We start from the raw sequence: 12,500 nt of genomic DNA, 5'->3' as shown, positions 1-12,500 counted from the left end.
GGTTTGGATAGGGTTGGGTTAGGATTGGGTTGGGTTAGGGATGTATTAAGTTAGGTGAGGGTTAGGTAGAGTCGGGTTGGGTTAGGATAGGGTAGGTTAGGGTGGACAGGACTGGGATGGATAGGGATATGTTGGGATAGAGTTGGGTTGGGTTGGGATAGGGTATGTTAGGAAAGGATAAGGATGTTAGGTCTGGTGAGGGTAGGGTCAAGTAGGGTAGAGTTGAACTGGTTAGATTAGAGTTGGTTTAGTTGTAGGGTAGAGGTGGGTTAAATTTAGGTTGGGTGAAGGTACGTAGAGAGATTGGATAGTGTCAGGAAATATTAGGTTATGTTAGGATAAGGTTACTGCATGATTGGGTAACAGTAGGATAAGTCTTGCTGGGTTTGGTTAGGCTGGGATAAGCTTGGTTTGACTGAGGAGGATTAGGTTAGATTTGGTTTGTTTTAATTGGGTTAGATCATGTTAGATTTGATTAGGATGAGGTAGATTAGGTTGGTTTGGGTCAGGTGGTAAGGTTAGGCCAGGTAATGCTAGGGTATGAATTTGCTTAGTGTTCATTATTTACCATCACTGAATTGGTTAGCTGAATGTGGCGAAAATGAGCGTAAGGGTGTACGTCTGGGGTGACTAAAGGGAAAGGTGAGGTGAAGTATGGATGAGGATGAAGTGAGGATGAGAAAGGAGAGGTGTGTGTGTGTGTGTGTGTGTGTGTGTGTGTGTGTGTAGTGAAGATGAACTATGGCACACCGTTATAATGATAGCCAGTCACGCTTCTCACTCTACCACACTCCTTGCTTACCTAATAGCCTCTCTCTCTCTCTCTCTCTCTCTCTCTCTCTCTCTCTCTCTGTCCATTTGTACTATCATTGAACAGGTGTTTATACCTGCATGTGGCTGAGGTACACACACACACACACACACACACACACACACACACACACACACACACACACACACACCATTCTCTCTCTCTCTCTCTCCATGTACACTACTAACCTTGTCTTTGTTGGATAAGTGGGCTACCCACGCGCCTTGTGCAAACACAATGAATCTGCCTACACACTCCCCACTACGAGAGGGAGAGAGAGAGTTGTGTATTCGTCTGTATTTTTTTGAGTCCTGTCTTTTCATTGACCGTACCTTTGGTTAAAAAAATGTGTGTGTGTGTGTGTGTGTGTATTTGATAGTGTAGAAACGAAATGAAATTTTTGGTAACTCTTCAGTGTGAAAACTTTATAGTCGCTCTTGCATAGTCTGACGGTTGTCCTGTTATTTGACACATTTCGGACGTGAAAAATCTCATATTCTTACCTGCATGCTAGCCAGACAATTTCAGTCGTCATAGTGGTGGATTCCCGCCCTCCTGTTATTTAAGTAGCATCTGCAAGAAGGAAATGCAAATAATCAAGTAGGAAGCATAAAGGAACATGGCCGCTTTAAGAATGTAAACAAACCTTGCCTCAGCTTGGATATTTCGTCTCTTATTGATTCGTATTTTTTTTATTTTTTGAAGGAAGGTGGGGAGAGGTGTTTTCGTCGCGTTTTCACCACGGTTTTGGTCGTTCTGCAAGATATTGATCACGTGCAACGATGCTATTCGTCTTGCGTCATGCGGACAAAAGGTTTTTTCCATCTGGCGACCTCCGGCATGTTCGATCTCTAGCAACGTTGTCATGTGTCGCGTCCATTGGCAACTCAGTCACCCGGTAGCGCTCGGATGGGAGGGGTGGAACGCATTTAGCTCGGTCCCGTTTCTGTGCTGGTGTTTGCGTGCTGAGTTATCAATAATTCCTTAGTTATCGATAATTTCCGGCCAAGCTTCATCAATATCCCGTCCTAACTTCTCTATGAAATCTAGGGAAGGTTAAATTAGGACTGTTTACTAGCTGCAACCTGAACAGTGATTTGTTGACAAGACAGAAAACAGCTGATACTCTTACTATCAGCTTACTATTCCATTCATCTGGACTATCCATTCATACCAGGGCAATGGGTAGCTACGGGATGCTTATTACACCAGGTATGAGGTGGTATGGGTATTACTTAGTACATGTAATGGTGTTATTTATGTGCAGGATTAGTGCTAAGAGTGTGCTTAGAGTATATTCAGTTGTGATGTTTGGATGTTATTACTGATGATATAACTATTGTATCTGAGTGTGTGTGTGTGTGTGTGTGTGTGTGTGTGTGTGTGTGTGTGAGAGAGAGAGAGAGAGAGAGAGAGAGATTAAAGCACAAAGCGTACAATGGTGCCAAATTACCCCACTTAACCTTAGTACACTGTAATTTTGTACACGCAGGTCCTGCTATTGTAGTGAGAGAGAGAGAGAGAGAGAGAGAGAGAGAGAGAGAGAGAGAGAGATTGAAAGTGTTTTGTGTGTGTGTGTGTGTGTGTGTGTGTGTGTGTGTGTGTGTGTGTGTGTGTGTGAATGAGGTCATGAGTGAATGTTTTACTCTACTACTGTATGTATTTGATTCTGTGTGTGTGTGTGTGTGTGTGTGTGTGTGTGTGTGTGTGAATGAGGTCATGAGTGAATGTTTTACTCTACTACTGTATGTATTTGATTCTGTGTGTGTGTGTGTGTGTGTGTGTGTGTGTGTTCGCTTTTCCCCACTTTTGCCGTCCCAGGAGCACAAATGTGGCCAAAGCACCCATTCAAGGGACTTCAGTCAGGTATCTCTCACATGTACAGCGCATACAGTACATCGACTAGTTAATTTCAAAACTCCACGCCTCCTGCCACCCACATTTCACTAACGAAGCCGTCGTAGGTGGTGTACAGAAAACCTCGCCTACAATCTGGGCCATGCTAGGCAAGTCTGTTTTTTAATCCCCAATTATTGCGTGTGAAAAAGCATCTCAGAATCGTTTGTCAGGATTCGGAGTTTTGTTACCCGTACGTTAATACATTTGATACGGTAGTAGTAGTAGTAGTAGTAGTAAATAATGATGATGATAATAATAATGATGATGATGATGATGATGAGAGAGAGAGAGAGAGAGTTTTCCCTGGAAGATTTCAGGTCCCATTTTTCCTTTTTGTGTCAAGAAAACGAGAAAGTTGAAAAATATTTGTACCAAAGTTTCTGCATTCCCCCATTTTCTGCTTAGTTCCCATTTTCTGTTCCCGACTTTACCTTACTATATTTCTTTTCTTTCTTTCTTTCTTTTTTTCTACTTGACAAAAATCCCAACCCCTTTCAGCTCAGTTTATGGTCATGTATGGCCAGAGTAGAAGGTGGATTTAGCTAGTAACCAAGGAGACTCATTCCCGAGGCTTATCGAATTTCATGAAACCACGACTAAATTGAGTTATAGAATTGACCCAGTTCCGGCAGATGAAAACAAAATGACTAAAATTAATCAGACTTCCAGCTTAAAAAAAAAAAGATGCCATTATTTTGTTCTAATTTGGGTACCTTGAGGCTCCTGTTTCACCTCTGGGGGAATAAAATCATCTGGCATCACCTGTAATTTACAAGAGTTGTCCTCATCATTGAGAGGGTTAATGGTGATCTTCCTAAGCCTGCCTTATCCTAGCCTTATCATATTTAAGAGTGTATTTTAATCACTCCTAACCTCGATACACATATGTGCAGACTGATAATCTCACTCTCTCTCTCTCTCTCTCTCTCTCTCTCTTTCTCTCTGTCACACCTGAGAGGACCCAGAAACTTGTATTGCCTTTGTAACAGGTTCAATAATACACCTGGGTATGGCGTAGTTAGACACACACACACACACACACACACACACACACACACACACACACACACACACACACCTGTTCTATTAATTTCGTGACACACCTGTCCTAGAACTTACGAGTATAGTGATCTACATGCACACACACACACACACACACACACACACACACACACACACACACACACACACACACACACACCTGTTCTATTAATTTCGTGACTCACACCTGTCCTAGAACTTATGGGTATAGTGATCTACACACACACACACACACACACACACACACACACACACACACACACACACACACACACCTGCCCTCTTTCTATCTAGCTCACACCTGTCCTAGAACATATAGTGATCAGGTGCGTGGCGTGTTGGTGCGCCGTTATTTAGATCATGGCTCCATCCTTGTGAGTGCAGTGTAGTCATTTTGTTTTTATCTGACGGAACTGGGCGAACTGGGCCACTCACGAAACGTATATGAAACTCAGTGACCCTTAGCTTTGAGATGGGATCAAGGGAATGAGTCCCCTTGGTTACTAGTCAAATAAGGCCTTCACTCTACACTTGGGGTTAGGGATATTTCTCAAGTAAAACAAAACGACTTATTCTCATGATTCTTCATGATTACTATAGTTCTTTGCCTTATCTTGGCCCAGGTTTTCGTCCATATGCAGCAAAAAATATGCCACTAGGATTCAAAGGGTTAACAGGTAAATGCCAGTACCTTGTTATCTAATATGAAGTAGGCCAGTGTTTTTTGTTATTTTTTTTTAAGGGTACATGACCAGTCTACTTCCCCTGGTGGCATTACGTGGTTGATATGCCTCCAGTCCCTGTAGTACGATAAGGGGTGTTAGAGTGGGACGCCTTCATGTGGTGGCGTTGATATAGCTGGACGGTGCCACTGCCGGGTTATACAAATGCCCCCTAGCTCCTTCTCTGTCCCTGTAGAAAACAACGTTGGACTGCAGGAAAAGGGAAGTTTCAGCCTGCAGCCCACTGGGTTCATGTTCGGTTGAGAATTACGCCGTAGCAACAAGAGCAATGACGAGAAGACAAGGCTGTAACTCCGACCGGGGCATTCTAACCATTAAACCACCAGACACATCCCCTTGTTACCTGTGTCATACCTTGCAGGTGACTGGACGTATTTAATGGCTTTGAACTTTGACCCTCAGTTCTTGGTAGCAGGTGAGGGATGATTTGGTGTGGGTGTAGGTGGGTGTAGAATTGTGATGTAGGTGGGTGTAGGATTGTGATGTAGGTGGGTGTAGGATTGTGATACAGGTGCGGGTAGGATTGTGACATAGGAGTGGATGTGTGAAAATATATAGGTGTGGTTTTAGATGAAGGTAGGGGTAGGACTGTGATGTAGGTGTGGGGTTGGTTTGGTATGGGTGTGGGTGTAGGAGGGTGTAGGGTTTTGATAAAGGTGGGTGTGTGGGTGTACTAGGTATTAGTGGTGTGGGTGTGGGTCTGCGGGTGTTGTTATGGATGTGATTGTGAGAAGGATATAGTGTGGGGGTTGGCGTGGATGTTGTGTAGGTTAGATGTGGAAAGTGTGTGGTGTGGATGTGTGGGTAGAGGATGTAGTTGTGGTGGGGATATGGTGTAGGTGTTGGTGTGTAGGTGTATGGGAGTGTTTGAGTTAATTCTTTACTATTGTTTGTGATATGTGTGTGTGTGTGTGTGTGTGTGTGTGTGTGTGTGTGTGTGTGTGTGTGTGTGTGTGTGTGTGTGTTTGCTTTGACCTTATGATATTGGTGTAGGTGTTAATGGAACCTTTAGTGTTTTTCTTCACCTGACAAAGATCCTTCACCCTTTTCAGCTTGAGTGATAGTCAGATTCACTCAGTTTGCAGGGTCGATTTGACTAGTAACCAAGGAGACTTTCGTACCTCTTAACCCACTAAACTTCCTGCAATCTTGACTTAGTATTAAAAATGTGAGACAGGCCCAGTTCCATTAGGTGAAAACACTGGCTATGCGTGCCAATAATACCTTTTGTGTGGATGTGGGTTTGTTATTGATTATTTTAATGTTTATGCGGGCTCAAGGAATTCTGTATGTAGGTTAAGGTATGTATGTGTGTGTGTGTGTGTGTGTGTGTGTGTGTGTGTGTGAAGGAGAGTCGTGGGAAAAACTCAGCTGTTTATGTGTTCATTCCTTACCCCCTTTTTCCTCCCGCCTCCCCTCCCCTCCCATCCCTTTCATCCTTTCCTTCCTCACTCCTTTCTTTCTTCCCTTCTTTCCTTCCTGTTTCCCTTCCTTCCTTCCTTCCCTCATTCATTCATTCATTCTTCCATTCATTCATTCATACATTCATTCCCTTCCCCCACACTCCCGCTTTCCCTCCTAATTTTAGTCTCTCTCTCTCTCTCTCTCTCTCTCTCTCTCTCTCTCTCTCTCTCTCTCTCTCTCTCTCTCTCTCTCTCTCTCTCTCCATTTAATATCTCACTGTTTTCATTCATTTCCATATGAACATCCGATATGACGTCATAAATCTGAATAGCCAATCACGAGGGCGCAAATTCATACCGTTTTTAATTAGTCAGCCAATCAGAGACCTCAGTTATATCAGATGTGACGTCATCAGTCTTCGCAACCATTTATAGGACAAATTCATGACGTCATTGAATCCGCCCAGAGCTGTCTCAAGTGTGACGTCATAAATCATGGCAGCCGATCACAAGGCAGCAAAATCATGACGTCTGTAAGGCCTCAACCAATCAGCGGTCTCAGGTTGTCTCAGGTTTGACGTCATCAATCCTGAAAGCCAATCAACGCTACTGATTTTCATGACGTCACACTCAGACAGCCAATCAGGGGCGAGATTTTCATATGAATATTTTTTTACGGCGAAGTTTTTAGCTTTTTTAACCCCTGTAATTCTATGCAGCCAATACTTGCTATTTTAAACTCTCTCTCTCTCTCTCTCTTTCTCTCTCTCTCTCTCAGCAGACGACACCAGAATTAAACGATGAAAATAGTATCTGTCTGCCTATCTATCTATCTATCTATCTATCTATCTATATTTATATATTATAAGAGAGAGAGAGAGAGAGAGAGAATTCCTCCAAACAAGTGAGATATCTCTTCCCTTGGGAATAAGTAGGGAAGGAAGACAACAGATCTTGGAAGGAAGGGAGGAAGGAGGGAAGGAAGGAAGGACGGTACAGATGAAACAGAGAGAGAGAGAAAGAGAGAGAGAGAGAGAGAGAATCTGTTTTGAAATAGACGTTAACTTCACCGTAGACTCTCTCTCTCTCTCTCTCTCTCTCTCTCTCTGGCACGCGAATTTATTTTTTCTTTCAAGAATAAATAACAGATGAAGGTGGGAGGGAGGGAGGGAGGGAAGGAAGGAATGAGAGAGGAAGAAAATGTGGAAGGGAAGGAAGGAAGGAGAGAGGAAGAAAGTGTGGAAGGAAGGAAAGAGAGAGGAAGAGAATGTGGAAGGGAGGGAGGGAAGGAAGGATGGAGAGAGGAGGAAAATGTGGAAGGAAGGGAGGGAGGGAAGGAAGGAGAGAGGAGGAAAATGTGGAAGGGAGAGAGGGGGTAGGGAGGAAGGATGGAAGGAAAAAGCTTGGTAAATGAAGGAATAGAGAAAGGAAGGAAGGAAATGAGGAAGAGAGGGAGGGAGGAAGGATGAAAGGAGAGGTCGTAGATCGTGATAAAGGGAAGGAAGGAAAGAAGGAGGGAGGGAAGGAAAGTACTTTACAAGAAAGAATGAAGGAGGGAAGGAAGGAAAGATTGAAGGAGAGAAAAAATGGTGGGAGTGTTGAGAGAGAGAGAGAGAGAGAGACCCTTCTTTCCTTTTGTTTTTTATCAATGTTTGCCTCTTCTTCTTCTTCTCTCTCTCTCTCTCTCTCTCTCTCTCTCTCTCTCTCTCTCTCACTCTGCCACAAACTGCCTCCTAGGGATCAATAGGTCTTTTGCTCCTTTCTTTATTTGAGAGAGAGAGAGAGAGAAAGATGAAAGTATTGTATCACTTTCCCTCTCTTCCTGGCCTCTTTTTTCCCTCTCTTCCTCTCTCTTAATTTCCTCTCTTTAATTTGTTTTCTTTTTCATTCTCGGGCCCCTCTTTCTCTCTCATGGACACCCCTCCTCTCATTTCTCTCTTTCCTTCCTTCCTTCTTTCCTTCATTTCTTAGACACTGTTTCCCTTTTTCATTCTTTTTCCATCATTCTCTCCATTCTTCCTTATCTTCCCTCCCAGATCTTCCTTCTTCTTTCCTCCACCTTCTCTCTCTTTACATTTCCTCACCTTGTTGCTCCTCTCCTTCCTTCCTTCCTTCCCTCCTTTTCCTACCCTCCCATCTTCCTTCCTTCTTTCCTTCCTCTTCCTACCTTCCCATCTTCCTTCCTTCTCTCCTTCCTTACAAAATACAAAGGAATACAAACAGCAGAACTAATGGTCCCCTCCAGTCTCTTTGTTACCTTACTTTCTGTCCTCTTCTTCCTTCCTTCCTTCCATCCTTCCTTCCGTCCATACTTCTTCCTTCCTTTCTTTCCTTTCCTTATTTCCTTCGTCCCTCCCTCCCTTCCATTTCTTTTCATCCTTTCGTATTTTTCCTCTCGCATGGCTTCCCTCCTTCCATCCTTCCTTCCTTCCTTCCTTCCCCGTCTAACTTATTGCTCTGTCTGGGGTAAAATTGCATTATTGCCCAGGTTAAAGTGAGAGAGAGAGAGAGAGAGAGAGAGAGAGAGAGAGAGAGAGAGATGGGGGAGATTTTGACGAAGGAAAAAACGGAGAGGGAGAAAAGAAGATAGAGTGGAAGATAATGATGATGATGATGATGGAAGGAAAATAGGAAGAGGAGAGGACGGAGGAGGAGATAAGAAGAAGAAAGAAGAGTGGAAACTGTTGATAATGGTAAGGAGGAAAGAAAGATAAGAGGAAGGAAGAGAAGGTGACGAAGGAGGAGGAGGAGAGAGGTTCAGAATTATGAAGATGAGTTGGAGGAGGAAGGGAAGGTAAGAAGGAGAAAGAAGAGGAAAAGAATGGATGTAAGAGAGAAAGAAGAAAGAGGGAAGAGACTGATGATGATAAGGAGGAGGAGGAAGAAGGAAAGGCAGGCGAAGAATGAGGAAGTAATGCAGGAAGGAATAGATGAAAAAACCGGAAATGTCAGGGTAGAAAAATGTGAAAGTAAGAGAGGTGAGAAAATGAAAGCAATGGGTGGAGTAGGGATATGATAAGGTGAGGAGGAAGAGGGAAGACTGGAAGAAGTGTAGGAAAGGGGTATCGATGGAAAAGGAAGAGATCTGAAGCAGGAATGTAGTAGAGAAGAGAAAATGAAAGGAGAGGAAAGGAGGAGGAATTGTGATGATGATGATGAGGAGAAGAGGAAGAGAGATGACTGGAAGAAGTTTAAGAGGTGGTGCAGATGGAATAGGAAGATATGAGGAAGGAATATAGGTGAGAAGAAGACAGAGGAGAGGTGAAGTAAATGAACTAACACGAATCAAACCTAATGTTTTCCCTACCATGCCCGTTTTCTATGCCCCATTTGTAAATTAAGATCACCAGTTAGTTGGATCCCGCTGTCACCTTCTACCACTCTTTTTTTTTTTTAGTGTAGGGTTTTGGTTAAAGCATAATTACCATGAAACTCCTTAATGAATCTCTTTTAAATTTCGTTGATATAATATTCTTGCTTGTGTCTGTATTTGGGGTAAGTTTTATAAAATTATTCATTTGGATATTTGAGTTATCAGATATTGAAAATTGATAACTTCTTGATTGTTCATAAACTTGATCCATTCAGTAGTTATATATATATATATATATATATATATATATATATATATATATATATATATATATATATATATTTTCTTTTCTTTTTATTGTCTCTATTGTCAGACGATTTTATTGAGAGAGAGAGAGAGAGAGAGTTAATGGTATGCGTGGATCCAAGCAGTATATATGTAAATTCCATACTCCCCCTTCACCTGAGAGAGAGAGAGAGAGAGAGAGAGAGAGAGAGAGAGCAGGATATCACCTCATTCATTTTCCAACCTCCCTCCCACCCCCTCTTCCCTCCCTCTTTATCTGCTCTCTCTCTCTCTCTCTCTCTCTCTCTCTCTCTCTCTCAGATATTTAATTTTCCTTCATCTTTCCTTCCTTCTTTCATTGTTTCTGTTGCTCATGTGTACCTCTCTTTTTCCCTCTTTCCTTCTCTCCCTCTCTCATTCTCTCCCTCCCTCCCTTCCACTCTCCCTTTCCTCCCCTCTCCTTTTATCTCCCTCTCACTCTTCCTTCTTTTTGTTCCTCCCTTTTCCTTTCTTCCCTTCTCCCTATTTCTGTCATTCCCTCCCTCCCCTCCCTTTCTCCCATCCTCCCTCACTACTTCATTCCTTCCCTTCCTCCCTCCATATTACTCTTTCTCTCCCTCCCTCCCTTCCTCCCTCCCGTCTTTTCTATCTGTCTTTTTCATTTTCTCTTTCCTCCCTCTTTCTCCTCCCTCCAATGGCCACCTCCCCCTTAAATGCGTCTGACTCACACTCCCGAGAGAGAGAGAGAGAGAGAGAGAGAGACGTAATTTTCAGCTGATAGTCCTGTGATGAATTAGCCTTCATCATCATCGTGACCATTTCTCATCTTATTCTGCGATATATCTGTCTATCTATCTATCTATCTATCTGTAATCATCATCATCCATTAAACTCCACTGCTGAATGAAGGCCTTCCCCAACATTGTGCACGAATTCCTTGCCGATCTCTTGCACGTTTCCCTGCAGATTGCTTGATCTCATCTCTCCACCTCCTGTCAGGCCTTTTTCTGCTACACGTACAATCTCTTGGTGTCCAGGCAGTCAGCCTCTGGCTCCATCGATTATCCCTTACTCTTGTTACATGGCCTGCCCGCCTCCATTTCTGTTCCTTTAAAACATCTATAATGTCTGACTTTAGTCTGCTCTCTCACCCAAGTTAATCATTTCCTGTCTCTTAAAGATATTCCCAACATTGACCTTTCCATTGCTCTCTGAGAGCGGAATAGTTTATCTTCCATCGGTTTTGTCAGTTTCCAGATCTCACAACCGTATGTCACAGCTGGAAATATATATTCGTTATATACTTTTCGTTTCGCACATATCGACAAGCTACTTTTCATAATGCCTCTATGTTTATCAAAAACCTTCCATCCAATTGTAATACGTCTTTTTATTACGCTATCATGGTCTTTCGTTAATTTTAGTATTTGCCCCAAGTAATTTTACTCCTCGACTTCTTCAAGAATTTCTTCGATTCTTCTGTTTACGCTCTTTGGTGTATGTGGATTAAACATTAGTTTTACTTCGGTTCATCTTTAGCCCTACTTTGAGACTTTCTCTATTCAGGTTATTTAACATTTCATGTAGTGTCTCTGCTGTTTCTGAGATTAGGACAATGTCATGTGGATTTGCTGTTGCTATATATACCGGTAATATACTCTATGAGCTGAACATTATATTATTATTATTATTATTATTATTATTATTATTATTGTTTCTGTTGTTTGTTGCCGATGTTTTTTGTACAAATAGGTTATTTACTTTGGTATAAAAAATAGCATAGTAGTGGGATGTAGCACTATTGATCACCAGTCTGTCTTTTCCAGTATGAGTCATCGTTGATAGCTAAGGCAAGATAGGGAGGGAGGGAAATGGGGCGAAGGGGTGGGTGGGGTGGCAAAGAGGGTGTGAGGGAGGGAGGCAACAGAGGGGATGGGGAGGGTAGGGGAGGGAGGGAGGGTGGAAGGGGAGGAAGAGGACGAAGGGAAAGAGGGTGAGATGGAGGCAGGGAAAACGGGAGGGAGTGAGACAAGGTAAAAGGGGTGGGAGGGGGAGAGGGAGGGAAGGAGGGTGGGAGGGAGAGAAGGAGGGGTGGGGAGTGTGGGATCGGGACGAGAGACGGGAGAGAAAGAGGGTGTGAATTAGGGAGGAAAGAGGGTGGGTGGGGTGGGGCTTGGGAGAGGATTTATTGAATGAGAGGGGGAAACAAGAGTGACGTCATATTGGTGTGTATGTGTATGTCCACGCGCTGTGTACACGTGTGATTTATGTGTACCGGAAATTAACTAAGAATGCGTACATACATACATACAGACAGATAGATGGATAGATAGATAGAGCCATTTTTAGCCTATGTGCTTAACGACAGACAGGCAAATCGCTCGTGTGTGTGTGTGTGTGTGTGTGTGTGTGTGTGTGTGTGTGTGTGTGTGTGTGTGTGTGTGTGTGTGTGTGTGTTGGAGATTCACAGGGAGGGGTTTCCTGCATCTAAGAATAGCCATCTGTCGCCAGCCCATCCACTCCTGTATTTTTTTATTTATTCCTGTTACTTTCAGACGATTTTATTCTGCTTGGGAGAGGGTTTTCGAGCTGGAGGGGTTAGATACAGCCTTCAATAACTCCATCACTATTATACTTCATTTCCTATACTCCTTTTATTCTGACTTGGCCCAGATTTTCGACATTTTGCAGCTTATTTCACGTACCTGTGGCAAAATCAGCCAATCTTACAACTCCATATCCTTCCCATGGCACTTCTTCGTGATTAGTATTAAAATCCAGTGCTAATTTCTTACTTCAGGTTAGCATTCAAGGTGGAGAGATGGTGATTTTGGTTAAGGTAAAATTATTATATAGTCTTTTTACTCTAACTTGGCCTAAAATTGCCATATCCAGCTAGAATATAATGCTAGTCACGAAGAAGTGCTGTGGAAAGAATGTGGAGCCTTAGTATTGCCATTTCATTCCACTTCTGACAATAGCTTATCACTGGAATATGATGCTGG

At 42.9% G+C, this 12,500-nt stretch overlaps 1 protein-coding gene across 2 annotated transcripts in view; it reads left to right on the top strand.

The window, feature by feature from the left end:
• The window catches only part of LOC145391652 (rho GTPase-activating protein 8-like), a 55,141-nt gene that overhangs the window by 6,787 nt on the left and 35,854 nt on the right, over positions 1 to 12,500 (top strand). Inside the window, exon 1 of one of the 2 annotated variants that reach the window (XM_080266200.1) lies at positions 1,947 to 2,023. The exons of the other annotated variant lie outside the window; for it this stretch is intronic. Coding sequence (XP_080122326.1) covers positions 1,993 to 2,023 — 31 coding nt within the window. The 5' untranslated portion in view covers positions 1,947 to 1,992. Of the gene's footprint in view, positions 1 to 1,946; positions 2,024 to 12,500 lie in introns of those variants that run through there. 2 annotated transcript variants of the gene reach the window in all.

The sequence above is a fragment of the Coenobita brevimanus genome, chromosome 19 (genome assembly GCF_032717465.1).
Source record: "Coenobita brevimanus isolate Jiangsu-jjx chromosome 19, ASM3271746v2, whole genome shotgun sequence".
Classification (NCBI taxonomy): Eukaryota; Metazoa; Arthropoda; class Malacostraca; order Decapoda; family Coenobitidae; genus Coenobita; species Coenobita brevimanus.
Note: the sequence above shows the minus strand (reverse complement) of the source record. Positions and strands in the feature narration are given on the sequence as shown.